At 48.9% G+C, this 17,415-nt stretch overlaps 1 protein-coding gene across 1 annotated transcript; it reads right to left on the minus strand.

Annotated features, from left to right (window-relative positions):
- Nucleotides 1-1,672: 1,672 nt before the first annotated feature.
- LOC141977510 (IgGFc-binding protein-like) lies at nucleotides 1,673-17,041 on the minus strand. Its single transcript, XM_074939028.1, has 8 exons — nucleotides 16,757-17,041; nucleotides 14,212-14,785; nucleotides 8,373-8,950; nucleotides 7,310-7,880; nucleotides 5,987-6,582; nucleotides 3,538-4,111; nucleotides 3,091-3,284; nucleotides 1,673-1,843 (listed from the first exon to the last, which is right to left on the minus strand). Exons 1-8 carry the CDS (start codon nucleotides 17,039-17,041, stop codon nucleotides 1,673-1,675), a joined length of 3,543 nt encoding a protein of 1,180 aa, XP_074795129.1.
- Between the last annotated feature and the right edge of the window lie 374 nt (nucleotides 17,042-17,415).

The following is a 17,415-nucleotide window of genomic DNA, read 5'->3' on the forward strand; positions in this document are numbered from 1 at the left end:
AGAGCTGGGATTTGCCCACAATAGCTGGAATACTGGCCCTGCTCCTGCATGATACGCCGGGGATAGGTAATGACAAAATGCTCAGGTCTACACTTCATCTGGCATGCAGGTCCCATGTGCTTGAGACAGAGCCGACAGCTCCCCACACCGAGTCATGCACCCCAAACCCTTCAGTACAGCACCCTGTAGCGCCATGCTGTGCCCCTGAGGGAGGGCGCCCTCGACTGACCCCCCACATCACTCCCTGCCACACAGCACCTGCTAGACAGGCATTGGGGTCAGCACTGACTTGCTAGGAGAATGTTCCCTTTTAGGTCGCCCACCCCACTCCCTGCAGCTCACCACAGTGCCTGCTGGCTATTGGTGTCAACGAGACTCCCCATTGCAATGCCTTGGATTACTTCATTGGAAAGGCAGCCTATCTAACTACTGACCACACTGGGCCTTGTCTATGTTGGGCGTAGCCTGGGGGCTGCTTTAAATGGAGCCCACTGGCTGTGGACCCATAGGGCGCAATGGCCAGCTGGGCACTGTCCGAGCCCATCACCTCCCAGCCACTCTCCTTTGCCTGCTCTGTCCTACGCACAACATGCCCCATCCGTTATGGGGGCTGCAGTTTCCTGCCCTCTATTTAGCAAAGCCTACAGGGTGGATATAGGTGTAGGGTGGACGTGCGCGCCCAGCACTCACCCACACAAAGCCGGCTTCAGCCCTGGCTGCTGTGACGGTGACTCCATCCACCTGGACAGTCACCGACCCAACGTAGAAAACCTGTGTGTTCCCACTGTTCTCACTCTTGGCCATGACATGGAAGGAGGGCAGGCCAGAAGCATCCCTGCAGGTCTTGGCCACCGTGTAGGTGCAGTTGCCATGGAAATCATACGCCCGTCCATCGAAGGTGCGGTAATGAAAGTATCCCCCGGCCCTGCACGTGCCCCGAGAGACTGGCACACACTTTGGCTGCTCATTTATCATCTTGCAAATAGTTCCTTCCCTACAGCGGACCACACTGCATGATGGCTTTGGAATATCTAGTGGGGAAAGACAATAGAAAGACAAACAGCAGACTAATCAGTAATATCTGTCTATCTCTCCCCCGACACACATTGTTATATCTATCCCCATGCACTCCTCTGTCTCTCTTCCTCTATCCCCATACACACTTCCTTTGCATCATTCACAAACCTCCCACGAGTCCCATGCTGAGGAAATCTCTGCATGTGTGTGACAACAGCAAAACCAGATCCTGTGTCTCCTTCCCTGCAATGCGCGGCAGAAGTGGTTCAACACCTATGGGCATGTTGCCAGCATCGATCAGGCAAAGGATTGTGGCTGGGATGTGATGGGCACTGACAGTGCCCAGCTGACTGATGGCCCCCACAGCCACTGGGCTCCAATTTAGAGCAGCTCCTAGGCTACAGCCAGGGAGAAGACCTACGAGTGTGATCAGCTCCCTGACAGCTGTCCACTTGGCTCTGCTGTGCACATCAGAAGATGGATGCAGCAGAGACGAGTGTTTCCAACAAGTGTTTCCATCTTTCAAGACAAAATTCTGTAATATTACGGGTCAGGGTTCCAGGCTAAATAAAAGGGGAGAGAGAGAGTAAGTGAGAAGGGTGAGGAGACATAATTGAAATGACTTTACTCACCCCTTGTGCAATAACCCCTCGGGTCATGTTTCAATCAGTGACTCTCCTTTACCTTGGCTGATGCAGTCCATGACGCCGTCTCTGATCTGGCATTTTTCTCCACTGGTGCAGTTGTGAGCTTTGCAAGTCACCCCTCGGGCAGGAACACAAGTGCAGTTTTCCTGGCACTCATTTCTCAGGACTGTCTCACTGGGCTGACGGGATGTTTGGGAAGGAGGAAATAACACAATCATAGAATGATAGAATATCAGAGTTGGAAGGGACCTCAGGAGGTCATCCAGTCCAACCACCTGCTCAAAGCAGGACCTAATCCCCAACTAAATCATCCCAGTCAGGGCTTTGTCAAGCCTGACCTTAAAAACCTCAAAGGAAGGAGATTCCACCACCTGGCTAGAGAACCCATTCCAGTGCTTCACCACCCTCCTAGTGAAAAAGTTTTTCCTAATAGCCAAACTAAACCTCCCCCACTGCAACTTAAGACCATTACTCCTCATTCTGTCATCTGCTACCACTGAGAACAGTCTAGATCCATCCTCTTTGGAACCCCCTAATTTGTCTAGGGCCCTCTGTATCCTATCCCTACCCTCCAGCATATCTACCTCTCCTCCCAGTTTAGTGTGATCTGCAAACTTGCTGAGGGTGCAATCCACACCATCCTTCAGATCATTAATGAAGAAACTGAAGAAAACCAGCCCCAGGACTAACCCTTGGGACACTCCGCTTTATTCCGGCTGCCAACTAGACATGGAGTCATTGATCACTACCCATTGAGCCTGATGATCTAGCCAGCTTTCTATCCACCTTATTGTCCATTCATCCAGCCCATACTTCTTTAACTTGCTGGCAAGACTACTCTGGGAGACCGTATCAAAAGCTTTGCTAAAGTCAAGGAATAACATGTCCACTGTTTTCCCCTTATCCACAGAGCCAGTTATCTCATCATAGAAGTCACTCAGGTTAGTCAGGCATGACTTCCCCTTGGTGAATCCATGCTGACTGTTCCTGATCACTTTCCTCTCCTCTAAGTGCTTCAAAATTGAATCCTTGAGGACCTGCTCCATGATTTTTCCAGTGACTGAGGTGAGGCTGACTGGAAATATAACTGGAAATGGTTATTTATAATAATTTCTGGCAGTGCTAAACTCAGAGCTGTGTGGTGAGGAGTGTGAAAAACTATTGTTTCACAATATTATTTCTCTTAACATTAAAAAGAGAGGTGTCTAATGAGCAGTCCCTCTCTGTGCCTCAGTTTCCCCACAACAGACAAAGGGAATCACATTTTCTGCTTTTCTTGGTGCTTCGGGCATTAACAGAGCAGGGATGCCAGGCCGGATAGGCCAATACTCTGATCCACTATAGCAAACCCTATTCCTGTCTAGTGTAGGGATTAAGATATGTGAGAAAAAAATTTAGATCAGACCCAGACTGCTTGAGGTGGTACCTTGTAATATCTCCCATGCTCGAAGCACCCACAGCTCTGCAGAGTCACACAGCCCTGGCCATCGAAGAGGAAGCCCTCATCACACTGGCAGCCTTCAGCACAGGTCTCTGGGCAGTCTAGGATGTCTCCAGAGCAGGTGGTGGTACAGAGGTCAGCGCAGACCTCGTAGTGGCTGTTAACCGGGCAGCTCAAAGCTTAAATAGAGAGAGAAATAAAGGATGGATGGAAAGATCTCACACCATGGTCTAGAGGGACAGACATGAAGGAGAGGACAGCAGGACAGGGAGGAGAGGAACAGGGCACCTTTCTAAGGGAACACGAGATTGTTGGCTCCCACCCAGAAGAGTTCCAGAAGAAGCCCAGAGGCCTGGAAGAAGATGCTCAGTAACACTGACCCCCTCACTTCCCCACTGCGTCCCAGAGCTCCTACACTGTCAGTGCATTTACCGCAGAAGGAGGCGCTCCTCCAGGGCTGGATGAAGACCTTAGCCTCTTGGCAGGCCGTCACGTAGCTGTGGATGCTCTGGCACAGGACCTGTGCATCCCCGTTTCCCAGGCACACATCGTACAGACAGTTGCTCTGATACACGCTGGGGCTGACCACGTCGTGGCAGGCCGCAAAGGGGCCGTTGGGGTCTGTGAGCAGCTCACAGTAGTTGCGCCCTTTGAAGACCTCCTTCTTCTTCTCTTCGCAAACTGGACAGCTGTTTCCAGCACATCTGTCTGTACAGGATGCTCCTGGGATCTCGACTTCCCAAGCAGAGCCAAATGCTGCCACATCAGGGGCTGTCCTGCCACTGGGGAGCAGGAACTCCTCGTCCCGCTGTCCATTGTAGTTCCCGCACAGGCCACACGTCTGGCCCTGGTAGGTCCCTGGGATGGTGACTCTGGCCTGGTAAACCAGGTCGTAGCTCACAGTGAGGCCAAAGTCAGTTTGCACGAGGACATTAGTGCCGTGTTGATATGCTCGGAGCTGCCCATTGACCATTATCACAGGGAGATTGTGGGATACCCCGTCCACCTGGAAAAGATAGCACATTCCCCTATGAGCAGGTAGGATGGACACTGCATCGTGGGTAGGGGCTGTGGACAAGTTTTGAGATTCAATTCTCACTGACGCCATGGGTTAAATCCAGAATGACTCATGACTCCCGATTTCACTTTGCAATGGTTTGTCCTCACCTTCCAAGCTCTTGACATTGTCACCCTGGCCTACATTTCTGATCTCATCTCCCAGGCACCTCCCTCCCTCCTGATCCTCTCTCTCTATCTTCCCCAACTCCTCAACCCATGTTTGGCCTGCTCCTTCTCATGCCAACTCCTGGACTCAGAACAGTCTCCCACTTCTTCTCCATCTCCCACCCTCGGCCCCTAAAAACCCACTTCCCTGGTGACGCCTCCTTCCTTCCCCTCCCTCTCCTATCTCAAACAATTTCCTATGCATTGTGTTCAATTTGCCCCAAATTAGACTGCAGGCTTCACAGGGCACTATGCCATGGGACAGATTCTTCAACACAGAGGCCAACGGAGATATAATGGGGAGGAATTTTACCCCATGTTTGCAAAATCTGAGGTATGTGGATGGGGTTCACCAAATAATTAATACTCATAAATAGGGGTATAACCAACAAGGGAGGCAAAGATGGAGCTGAGCTGGAGGATGCTCATCTCACCCAAGAGAAACTTTGACATAGCACCATCCATGAGTAGCACTTTCTACCATTTCTAGCTGGGTAGGAGACTCCATCCCATTCTGACAGAAGATGACCTGGCTTCAACCATTCACGGCTTTGTCGCTTCCCTGCTGGACTATATTGCAAGGTGGTATACCCGGGCATGAAGCATTCAGCACTTAGGAATATTCAAGTGCTACACAACTCTGCAGCATGCCTCCTCAGCAACACTGGCTGCTGGACACATTAAACCTGTCCCCCACTCCCTACCCTGGCTTCCCACAGAACAAGGAATCCAGTTCAAGTTCTCAGTCCTTATCTCAAGGCTCTCAATGGCCTGGGCCCAGGCTATCTAAAAGATGAATTAAACCCCCAGGTTGATGACTGTGGTTGACAACTTTCTTCCATTGGCACAATGGAAATCACATCAATAAGGATAACCTTTGTCTCTGCCAGAGACAAAGCTTTATTAGGAGTTTGGTCCAAGTCTGGGGAATGAACCGTTTCAGGAAGTAAGGACCCTCACTAACCTGGCCACCCTCCTTTATAAGGTACGTTCTTAGACCACCTTTCTCCAACATATATATATATGGCAACATGCGTATACATTTATCATTATAAAAGAATCCACAACAAAACACCCCACTGCACACACATCTTTCCTGGGGAGAGGAGGAGAGAACAAACATGTGGTAGATGTTAGTCACGTTGCTTAATGTGTTTCTGGGAGGGGCTTAAATACTATGTGGATGAGCCTGGTATATGAACCTTGTAGCAGGGTGTCCTGCCCCTCAGTGGGCCTGGGGCCAGCCAACCCTTATTACTAAGTAGGTACATCTGAGCAGGAATCATATGCATCCCATATAAGAGAAGCAGGAAGAAGCCAGGCTCCTGGTCCAGCAGAGAGAGTTGTCAGAGAGAAAGAGGGGAACAGAGAGGCTGCTGGCAGTGAGTAGGCTCCCACAGAGAAACCTGAAAGTAGGGGAGTGAGACGGCAGTCAGGCAATGCCTGGGAATGGCCAGATAAGGAAGTGATTGGCTGTATGTGAAAACTCCTATTTGAATGAGACCCTTGGGAGGGCTGTTGCTATTGGACTTGTAAAAGCCTTTTGTGAGTTGTTGAGGAGTCCAAGAGGGGAAGCTGCGGCAGGCCACATGCAGAAACCTCGGGCCTCCAAGGGACACACAGAACAATTTAAATGAAGATCTGGAGAAGGACTTACCATGATGAGCCCCTGTTTGTTCTGCAGCAGGGTGAGTGTGATCCCATACACCTGGATGGATACCAGCTTGGCCATGGAGACGTTCCCGCTGCCCCAGTCTTCTTTCTCTACACTGATAGTGAATGGTGTAAGGTGACTGGCATCGGCGCAGGTCTTGGCCAGGATGTAGGTGCAGGTGCCTTGGAATTCAAAGGGGACCCCGTCGAAAGAGAGGTAGTGGGGATGGCCAGAGGCAGAACAGGTCGCAGATCCAAATGGGTGGCATTTCTGCATGCCGTCCACCACCCTGCATTGCTCACCAGTGCCGCAGGAGAATGCCTTACACACAACCTCCCCACCAGCCTGACACACGCACTGCTCCTCGCATGAACTGCTCGGGTGGAAGGTCTCCCCGGCCTGGTAGTAAAGTCCCCAGTGGAGGCATCCGCACTGGGAAAAGGGGACGCAGTGGTCACCACTGAGAACAAAGCCCTCGTCACACACGCAGCCTTCCTTACACTGGGTCGTGCATTGCACCGGGGCATAGAGGTTGCTGCATGTCAGATCGCAGCTGCTGCTACAGAATTCGTAGTGACTGTTCGGGGGACAGGATGGAGCTGTAATTAGAACAAAGAGTTAGCTCACATCGTGCCTAAGCAATGTGCGCAATGAACCATCACAGAACATGCAATTTCATTCAAGCGCCTAATTTTCTATTTCCTTAGTTTGGTTAATTAATAAAAGGGCAACCTCTCTAATTCGGTCCCAGGTCTGGGGACTGGGTGCCCCAGAGACACCAGGTAATGGGATATAGACAATCTCTCTCCAAGGGTTAGGCTTCTAATCTGGTCCAAGATCAGGGTGTAGGGAGTGGAGGGCTCATGGGCCTGGAATTGTTCTGTAGAACTTTTCACCACTAGATTTTTGCTTTGAGTCCAGGGCACTAGTGCCTAAAACTCCTTCCCAGGTGATGGCTTATGGGAGATGAGTTGGTGGCTTCCCACACCAGTTCCTAATGCACCGACATCTCAATTACTAAGACTCCACTGACTCCCAGCTCTGATTATTTCCAGTCTCAGCAGGGAAGCCAAGGACTGGATGGACCATGGAGGGAACTACTATATCCCCAGACAGTGCCTCTCTGGCCTGGGGTGCAGCACATTGATAGGGCATGGTGAGGGGGCAGCTCCTATGACTGTACCCATCGTTTGGAGAGAGGGCTTCTTTGTCACTTAAGAAACATTCTGCAGAACAGGATAAGCTGAGCATTTAGATCAACAACTACCAGCCAACAAAAACTAACAAGCCCCATGGGGCAATCAGTAGTGGACAGAGGCGACTCACAGCAGAACTTTGTCGTCCTCCAGGGATGCACCACAGCTCCAGCTTCCTGACATGCCTCGGAATAGCCAGCAACGGCCTGGCAGACGTTACTCTCCTGCCCACTGAGGATGCAGTAGCTGTACACGCAGTCTATGAAGTATCCATGGGGGTCCACTTTGCTGTGACATCCTCTGAAGGGGCCATTCTTGTCTAGGATGATCCCACACTGCCCTCTGCTACCTCGTTGTTGTTTTTCAATAGCCTCTACACTTGCGCATGGGGGTATCGTTACTGCAGAGCATCCCCGGAGGTCGCCCACCTTCCAGCTCTGGCCAAAGCTGACTGGGCTTGGTGCCAGCGTGCCATCTCTCATGAGCAAGTCGTCCTCCCTGTCCCTGTTGAAGTTGCCACACAGACCACACACGGCTCCCGTGTAGGTGACTGGCAGAGTGACCGTGATGCGTCCTGACCACCCGGCATAGGTAACGGTGAGACCAAAGTCTGTCTGGATCACTGTGGCCCAGACTTTTCTATACACAGTGATTTTCTTATCATTGAGGTTGAAGGGAAGGTTAATCAGGAAACCATTCATCTGTAAGTGCAAATCATTCAGTATATGAAACATAGCTCGCTCATGGTGGAACCTCTCACTCCAGAAAAGAGCTCCAGCCCATAATTATAATAAAAATCCACTTCTGTTTAACTTTTGTCCAGTCTGCCTTGCTCCCTTCCCTACAACCTGCCTGAATCTCAGCTCTGCAGACTGGGCAGGATCCTCCAACCAGACTTTCATTACCTCTGGCTTTGGCTGTTGCAGTTCCCTCCTCTCTGTGCTACCTGAGCCCCAGCTCCCCAGGTTCCCACAAACGCTGGATGCTACTGACACTTTCTGACCCATCTCAAGTGAAATGGCAGCACCCCGATCCTTAAATATCTCCATCGGCTCCCTGTTCGTAGAAGAATCCAGTTCCCATTCATTCTATATTTCACAGTCCTTCCATGCCCTGTCTGTAACCTGTGTGGATGACACAGGTGACTTTCTAGAAATATTTTAGAGAGACCAGAGATAATTTGTGACACTCACCAGGACTTTCCCAGGGAATTGATTGCTGAGCCTGAGGTTGGTCTGATAAACCTCGATCTGTAGAGGAGCGGTATTGTTCTCCTGGAAGTAGACTTCAAAGTCCACCAGTCCCTCCGCCTTCTTGCACAGGGCCGTGAGCTGGTAGCGGCAGGTGCCTTGGAAGTCGTATCTCTGTCCATCAAAGGTGGTGTAGTGCAGATTCCTTGTCACAGAGCAGGTGGCGTAGCTGGAGGGGTAACAGCCCCGTACGCCGTTCACTAGCCCGCACCTCTCTGAGTGTTTGCACGTAGAGACCACGCATTCGACTTGTCTAGTGGCTGCATCGCACATGCACCGTGTCCCACATACCTCATCAACCCAGAAACTCTCATTGGGGGCATAGGGGTGCCCTTCAAACTGGCACCCACAGCTGCTCTTGGGGATGCATTTGCCCTGGCTCAGCACAAAACCGTCCTTGCACTGGCAACTTTCCACACAGGGGTCTTGGCAGCTGCTAGGGGCTGACTGGTCCACACACGTGGCTGGGCAGGCTGTTCCACAGAGCTGGTACTGGCTGTTCTCCAGCGGGCACTCCATGGCTGGGGAGTGAAGGACCCACAGATTTAGCAGCAAATTCTCTCCAAGCAAAAACAGTATTTAAAATAGACAGAGGGGGATGCATCTTGTGGGGCTATGAGAGCCCTTGAATTCTGGTGACCTCAACAGGAACAGAGGGCGCTCAGCACGTTGCAGGAGGTGCTTAGCACCTTGCAGGGTCACGTCCATTTTTAAGAAGAGTGGATATTGGATAGATACCTCTTTAATGTGTTTAATTAAATAAACACTGTGACGTTGCACTCCATATGCTTTATGGAAGTGTGCTTAAGAATATGACATATCTGGAATAGGCTGTATGCTCAATGCCCCTTGTATGGTGTCATTAGGTTGTAATATAAGCTTGTAATCTACTAAGTGTGTTCATCCTAATTGGGTTGCCTGTATTATTTCTATATCTGGAGTTAGGAGAATAAAATATAAACTTGTATCACTGAGGTAAACATATTAAGTGGAGGCCATTAAGGGTGCTCCAGAAACAAGCAGTTGTAAATGGACTTAGTTACCTGAAAGCCTTCTTGTGTACCTGTGAGCCAGCCCATGGGGAATGTGTACTAGGGGTCCTACAGTGACTTGTGACCATGTCACCTGATAATGAAATCCATCTTAAATCTGGTACTTTTCCATTTAGAAGGAGGGGTGGGGACCCAGAGAGACAAAAGATTCCTGCCTTGTGCCAAAGCTATAAACGGGGGTGGAGCAGGATAAAGGGGTCCAGTCATGAGAGAACCCCTGCTTACCACCTGAGATGTCTGCTGGATCTAACAAAGACTGTACCAGGGGAAAGGATTGGGCCTAGACTAGGAAGGAGTGTAGTCAGTGAAAGAAGCTTACTGGAACATCTTTGAGGGTGAGATATTACAGATAATCAGTTTCTTCATGTATTAGGCTTAGACTTGCGTTTTTTGTTTTATTTCGCTTTTTCACTTACTTTGTTCTGTCTATTACTTGAAACCACTTAAATCCTACATTTTATTCCTAATAAAAATCATTTTTGTTTATTTATAAACCCAGAGTAAGAGATTAATACCCCGGGGAGCAATCAGCTGTGCATATCTCTCTATCAGTGATATAGAGGGTGACCAATTTACAAATTTACCCCGTATAAGCTGTATACAGAGTAAAACAGATTTATTTGGGGTTTGGATCCCATTGGGAGCTGGGTATTTGGCTGCTGGAGACAGGTAACCTGTTGAGCTGTTTTTAGTTAAAGTGTGCAGCTTTGGGGGCGTGGCCCAGACCCTGGGTCTGTGTTGCAGCAGGCTAGTGTGTCTGGCTCAACAAGGCAGGGTTACCAAGTCCCAAGCTGGTAGGGAAAATGGGCTCAGAAGTAATTTCAGCACATCAGGTGACAGTCCCAAGGTGATCTCTGTGACTAAACTTGTCACAAATACTATTGGGAATTGTGTGATTATAGGAGATTTTAACTTCCCAGATATAGATTGGAGGAAAAATGCTACCAAAAACAGTATGGCCCAGATTTTCCTGGATGGGATAGCTGACAGATTTCTTCACCAAATACTCACTGAACCAACAAGATTTGATGGCATTTTAGATTTGGTGAGTAGTGTGGACCTTGTAGAAGAACTGGTGGTAGGGGACAACCTGGGTTCAAGTGATCATGACCTAATTCAGTTTAAACAAAAATAGATCTGCAACCAGGATCCTTGATTTCAAAAGGGCAAACTTTAAAAAAAAAAAAAAAAAAAAAAAGGGAATTAGTTAGGATCCAGGAAGTAGACTGGACTGAAGACCTCAAGGATTGAATGTGGAGGAGGCTTGGAGTTTCAGAAACAATCTGAAGCCTGCATTCCAAGCAAGGGGGAAAAATCCATAGGGAAGGGTTGCAGACCAAGCTGGATGAGTAACCGTCTCAAACAGGTGATTAAGAGAAAGCAGAAAGCCGACAAGGAATGGAAGAAGGGATGGATCAGGAAGGAAAGCTACCTCTTGAAGGTCAGAAGGTGTAGGGATAAAGTGAGAAGTGCCAAAAGCCAAGCAAAGCTGGACCTTGCAAAGGAAATTAAAACCAAGAGTAAAATTTTCTATAGCCATATAAATAAAAAGGAAAGAAGAATAATAGAATCATAGAAGATTAGCATTGAAAGAGACCTCAGGAGGTCATGTAGTCTAATGCCCTGCGCCACGCAGGACCAACACCAACTAAATCAGCCCAGCCAGGACTTTGTCAAGCCGGGCCTTAAAAACCTCTAAGGATGGAGATTCCACCACCTCCCTAGGAACCCATTCCAGTGCTTCACCACCCTCCTAGTGAAATAGCGTTTCCTAATATCCAACTTAGACCTCCCGCACTGCAACTTGAGACCATTGCTCCCTGTTCTGTCATCTGCCACCACCGAGAACAGCCGAGCTCTATCCTTTTTAGAACCCCCCTTCAGGTAGTTAAAGGCTGCTATCAAATCCCCCCTCACTGTTCTCTTCTGCAGACTAAACAAGCTCACTTCCCTCAGCCTCTCCTCGTAAGTCATGTGCCCCAGCTCCCTGATCATTTTCATTGCCCTCTGCTGGACTCTCTCCAATTTGTCCACATCCTGTCTGTACTGGGGGGCCCAAAGTTGGACACAAAAGTGGGACCACTAAGCACTGAGGATGGGGTGGAGATTAAAGATAATCCAGGTATGGCCCAACACCTAAAAGAATACTTTGCCTCAGGTTTTAGTAAGAGTAATGACGAGTTTAGGGGTAGTGGCAGGGTAGCTAATGTGAACAAGTATATGGCAGTAGAAATTATGGTATCTGAGGTGGAAATCAAACTCAAAGAGCTTAATGGAACTAAATCATGGGGCCTGGATAATCTCCATCCAAGAATATTAAGGCAACTGGCACATGAAATTGCAAGCCCAATAGCAAGGATTTTTAATGAATCTGTAAACTTGGGGGAGAATTTCTAATATTGGTCCTATTTTTAAGAAAGGGAGAAAAGTGATCCAGGAAACTACAGGCCTGTTAGTTTGACCTCAGTTGTATGCAGGTCTTTGAAAGAGAAAGCAGTTAAGGAAACAGAGGTAAATGGTAATTGGGATAAATACATGGTTTTACAAAATGTAGATCATGCCCGACCAACCTGATCTCCTTCTTTGAGGAGATAACTGATTTTTTAGATAAAGGAAATGCAGTAGATCTTACGTACCTGAATTTCAGTAAGGCATTTGATACAGGTCCACATGGGAAATTATTAGTTAAATTGGAGAAGATGGGGATTAATATGAGAATTCTAAGGTGGATAAGCAACTGGTTAAAGGAGAGACTACAACAGGCCATATTGAAAAGTGAATTGTCAGGCTGGAGGAAGGTTAATAGTGGAGTTCCTCAGGGATTGGTCTTGGGATCAATCTTATTTAACATTTTTATTAGTTTCAGAGTAACAGCCGTGTTAGTCTGTATTCGTAAAAAGAAAAAAGAAAAGGAGTACTTGTGGCACCTTAGAGACTAACCAGTTTATTTGAGCATGAGCTTTCGTGAGCTACAGCTCACTTCATCGGATGCATAGCATTTATTAGTGACATTGGCACAAAAAGTAGGAGCGTGCTAACAAAATTTGCAGATGACACAGAGTTGGGAGGTATTACCAATACGGAGGAGGACCGGAATATCATACGGAAGATCTGGATGACCTTGAAAACTGGAGTAATAGAAATGGGATGAAAGTTAATAGTGCAAAGTGCAAGGTCATGCATTTAGGAACTAACAACAAGAACTTTTGTTATAAGCTGGGGATCTATCAGTTGGCAGTGACAGAAGAGGAGAAAGACCTGGGTGTATTGGTTGATCACAGGATGGCTAAGAGCCACCAATGTGATGCAGCTGTGGGGAAAAAAAGGCTAATGCAGTCCTAGGATGCATCAGGAGAGGTATTGCCAGTAGAGACAGGGAAGTGTTAGTACCATTATACAAGGCACCGGTGAGACCTCATCTGGAATACTGTGTGCCATTCTGGTCTCCCATGTTTAAGAAAAATTAATACAAACTAGAACACATGCAGAGAAGGGCGACTAGGATGATCCAAGGAATGGAAAACCTACCTTATGAGACAAGACTCAAAGAGCTTGGCTTGTTTAGCCTAACCAAAAGAAGGCTGAAGGGAGATATGATTGCTCTCTATAAATACACAAGAGGGATAAACACCAGGGAGGGAGAGGAGTTACTTAAATTAAGCGCCAATGTTGACACAAAAACAAATGGACATCAACTGGTCATCAACAAGTTTAGCCTCGAAATTAGATGATACCCATCACAAGAGTGAAGTTCTGGAACAGCATTCCAAGGGGAGCAATAAGGACAAAACACCTTACTGGCTTCCAGACTGAGCTTGATAAGTTTATGGAGCGATGGTGTGATGAGACTGCCCACAATGGCATGTAGCTGATCTGTGAGTGGTAGCAGCAATGTCTCCAACAGCCAGGGATGGGACATTAGATGGGCAGGGTTCTGAGTTACAACAGACAATTCTTTCCCAGGTGTCTCACCCACATGATCAGGGTCCAGCTGATTGCCATATTTGAGGTCAGGAAGGAATTTCCACCCCCAGTCAGATTGCAGAGACCCTTGGGATTATTTGCCTTCTGCTGCATCTTGAGCCACAGGTCACTTGGTGATTTAAACCAGTGTAAATGGCAGATTCTGTAACTTGAAGTCTTTAAATCAAGATTTGAGGACATCAGTAACTCAGCCAGAGGTTAGGGGTCGGTTACAGGAGTGGGTGGGTGAGGTTCTGTGGGCTGCAACGTGCAAGAGGTCAGACTAGATTAACATCATGGCCCCTTCGGACCTTAGAGCAGTGGTTCTCAACCCAAGGTCCACAGGTCGCTGTGGCCCATGTGACATCCTCTCAGCCATATAGGTAGTATATATATTGTGTGGATGCAGCACATATAACACTAGAGAGCTGCATGGGCGGCCCACAATGGTAAATAGGTTGAGAACCACTGCCTTCGAATCTATGATTTTATCAGTGACTTAAACTGTCACCATTTTACCACCGCTCCCATGTGTTATCAGTGGACGTTAGATACTCCAAGTGACAGGCACCTTAGCAATTCCAAGGACAAACAAGTACTGTATGTGCAACAGAACCCAGAGTCCTGATTTCCCAATCACTGCTCAATCCCAAACCACTCGATCACGCCCCCTCCCAACACCAGGGCTAGAACTCAAGAGTGCTGAGCCCCAGGCTTCCCGGTCTAACCAGCAGACCATAGACCTTGGCATACAAATCTGTACTCACGGCATCTGGCCAGCTGCCTCCATTCCCCAATCCTGACCCCCTCCAGCTGGCAGGCGTCCGCGTAGGCCTTCAGGGCCTCACACAGGGCCTTCCTGTAGCCGTCGCTGTGGCACAGATCGTACACGCAGTTGTCCAAGTAGACTGTAGGATCCACCTTGGTGTGGCACTGGCTGAAGGGCCCATCTGAGACCTTGGCTATCAGGCCGCACGAGGCCTCTTCCTTGTACTTTCTGGCTATGCTGGCGGCACAGGGCCTGCAACCTCCAATGCAATCGTGCCAGCAAAACTGATCCTCATCTTCCACTGCCCAGCTTTTCCCCAGGGCGGCGACACTGGGAGCCAGGTCCCCGTCTGGGGTCTGGAAGTCATCGGAGGGGTCCCCATTATAGTTGCCGCACAGGCCACACAGGCTGTCGGAGAAGTCGTTAGGGACGGTGACCCTCAGGTGGTTGTTCCAGTCATAGGACATGCTGAGGTTGAAGTCGGTGCGGAGGATGAGGGAGGTGCCGCTCTGATAGAGCCGAAGGGTCCCATTGTTCAGGGAGATGGGTAAGTGGGCCCTGGTGTTATTCACCTTTGCAGTGAGAAAGAAAGGGCAAAGGTCACAATCGAGTGCACAGGTCTGTCACTTATCTACTAAGCTCTACTCTGATATAGTTTTTCACTAGTATTTTCCAATTCATCAACATCAAAAGGGGTTTGAGAAGATTGTTCCTTTCCAAGGAGTTCCAAGGAATCAGGAAAGGGTCATTTAGATTCCCTATCCCCCCAAAATATCCCCCAAGCCCCTTCACCCCCTTTCCTGGGGAGGACTGAGAAATAAATACCAACCAGTTGCCTTAGTAATGTGAGCACAGACCAGACCCCTTGACTTCAGGACACTGAAATCAATCAGGTTCTTAGAAGAAGAATTTTATTTATATATATATATAAAAAAAAAAGTAAAAGAATCACACCTGCAAAATCAGGATGGAAGGTAACTTTACAGGGTCAATAAAAAGATTTAAAATACAGAGGATTCCCCTCTGACTCTGCTTCACAGTTACAAAACAGGAATGAAACTACCTCTTAGCATAGGGAAAATTCACAAGCTAAAACAAAAGATAATTTAACGCATTTCCTTGTCTTACTTACAATTTTTGTAATCTTAGGTGAATCATTTTAGGTACATTTTCAGGAGATGTTTTACGTGCCCGGTCTCTCTCTCCGTCCGGAGAGGGAACAAAAAAAGAGAGCACAAACAACCTCCCCCAACTCCCAGATTTGAAAGTACCTTCTTTCCTTATTGGTCCTTTTGGTCAGCTGCCAACCAGGTTATTTGAGCTTTTTAACTCCTTACAGGTAAAGCGATTTAGTACACCTTCCCAGGAGGGATTTTATGTTACCCTTATCTCTATGTTTATGACAGGCCCCATTGCTATTCATAGGATTTTTCCAACCAGGTCCAATATTATATCCATGATTGTGGTGTAGCCTGTTTTAGACAAAAGAACTGAGGACAAGTATGAGTGGGAGCTACTCTCGGGGATGGGGGCTGCATTGGTTAGAACCATTAGGGAGCGGCTCTTGTGGGGACAGTGCTGCATGGGTGAGAGCCCTTAGGAGGAGCACTTGAGGGGCAAGAGGTCTCAAGGAGCTGTCTACAATGTTCCAGGGCCCCTGAGGTATGTCAGGTTGGAGCAGGCTCTGTAGGCAGAGCCCTGAGCTGCCTATATGTGCCTCACTTTCCCCATATCTTAGAGTTCAGGCAACGTCCTCCCAGATCCAGGAGTGGGGATTCTCCTCAGGTCGGGTCTCAGAGGTATCCCTGTTACATTAGAAACTGCTGGGGAATTTGTGGTAGGATGGACTTAGCAGAGCTGGGATTTGCCCACAATAGCTGGAATACTGGCCCTGCTCCTGCATGATACGCCGGGGATAGGTAATGACAAAATGCTCAGGTCTACACTTCATCTGGCATGCAGGTCCCATGTGCTTGAGACAGAGCCGACAGCTCCCCACACCGAGTCATGCACCCCAAACCCTTCAGTACAGCACCCTGTAGCGCCATGCTGTGCCCCTGAGGGAGGGCGCCCTCGACTGACCCCCCACATCACTCCCTGCCACACAGCACCTGCTAGACAGGCATTGGGGTCAGCACTGACTTGCTAGGAGAATGTTCCCTTTTAGGTCGCCCACCCCACTCCCTGCAGCTCACCACAGTGCCTGCTGGCTATTGGTGTCAACGAGACTCCCCATTGCAATGCCTTGGATTACTTCATTGGAAAGGCAGCCTATCTAACTACTGACCACACTGGGCCTTGTCTATGTTGGGCGTAGCCTGGGGGCTGCTTTAAATGGAGCCCACTGGCTGTGGACCCATAGGGCGCAATGGCCAGCTGGGCACTGTCCGAGCCCATCACCTCCCAGCCACTCTCCTTTGCCTGCTCTGTCCTACGCACAACATGCCCCATCCGTTATGGGGGCTGCAGTTTCCTGCCCTCTATTTAGCAACGCCTACAGGGTGGATATAGGTGTAGGGTGGACGTGCGCGCCCAGCACTCACCCACACAAAGCCGGCTTCAGCCCTGGCTGCTGTGACGGTGACTCCATCCACCTGGACAGTCACCGACCCAACGTAGAAAACCTGTGTGTTCCCACTGTTCTCACTCTTGGCCATGACATGGAAGGAGGGCAGGCCAGAAGCATCCCTGCAGGTCTTGGCCACCGTGTAGGTGCAGTTGCCATGGAAATCATACGCCCGTCCATCGAAGGTGCGGTAATGAAAGTATCCCCCGGCCCTGCACGTGCCCCGAGAGACTGGCACACACTTTGGCTGCTCATTTATCATCTTGCAAATAGTTCCTTCCCTACAGCGGACCACACTGCATGATGGCTTTGGAATATCTAGTGGGGAAAGACAATAGAAAGACAAACAGCAGACTAATCAGTAATATCTGTCTATCTCTCCCCCGACACACATTGTTATATCTATCCCCATGCACTCCTCTGTCTCTCTTCCTCTATCCCCATACACACTTCCTTTGCATCATTCACAAACCTCCCACGAGTCCCATGCTGAGGAAATCTCTGCATGTGTGTGACAACAGCAAAACCAGATCCTGTGTCTCCTTCCCTGCAATGCGCGGCAGAAGTGGTTCAACACCTATGGGCATGTTGCCAGCATCGATCAGGCAAAGGATTGTGGCTGGGATGTGATGGGCA

Source organism: Natator depressus, chromosome 24, assembly GCF_965152275.1.
Source record: "Natator depressus isolate rNatDep1 chromosome 24, rNatDep2.hap1, whole genome shotgun sequence".
In the NCBI taxonomy this organism is placed as follows: Eukaryota; Metazoa; Chordata; order Testudines; family Cheloniidae; genus Natator; species Natator depressus.

Coding starts and splice junctions, on each gene's coding strand:
- LOC141977510 (XM_074939028.1), bottom strand. CDS start 17,041: ATGATAAATGAGCAGCCAAAGTGTGTGCCAGTCTCTCGGGGCACGTGC. Junction 14,786..16,756: donor CTGAAGCCGGCTTTGTGTGG/GTGAGTGCTGGG, acceptor CTCACTGCAAAG/GTGAATAACACCAGGGCCCA. Junction 8,951..14,211: donor GAGGCAGCTGGCCAGATGCC/GTGAGTACAGAT, acceptor TTCACTCCCCAG/CCATGGAGTGCCCGCTGGAG.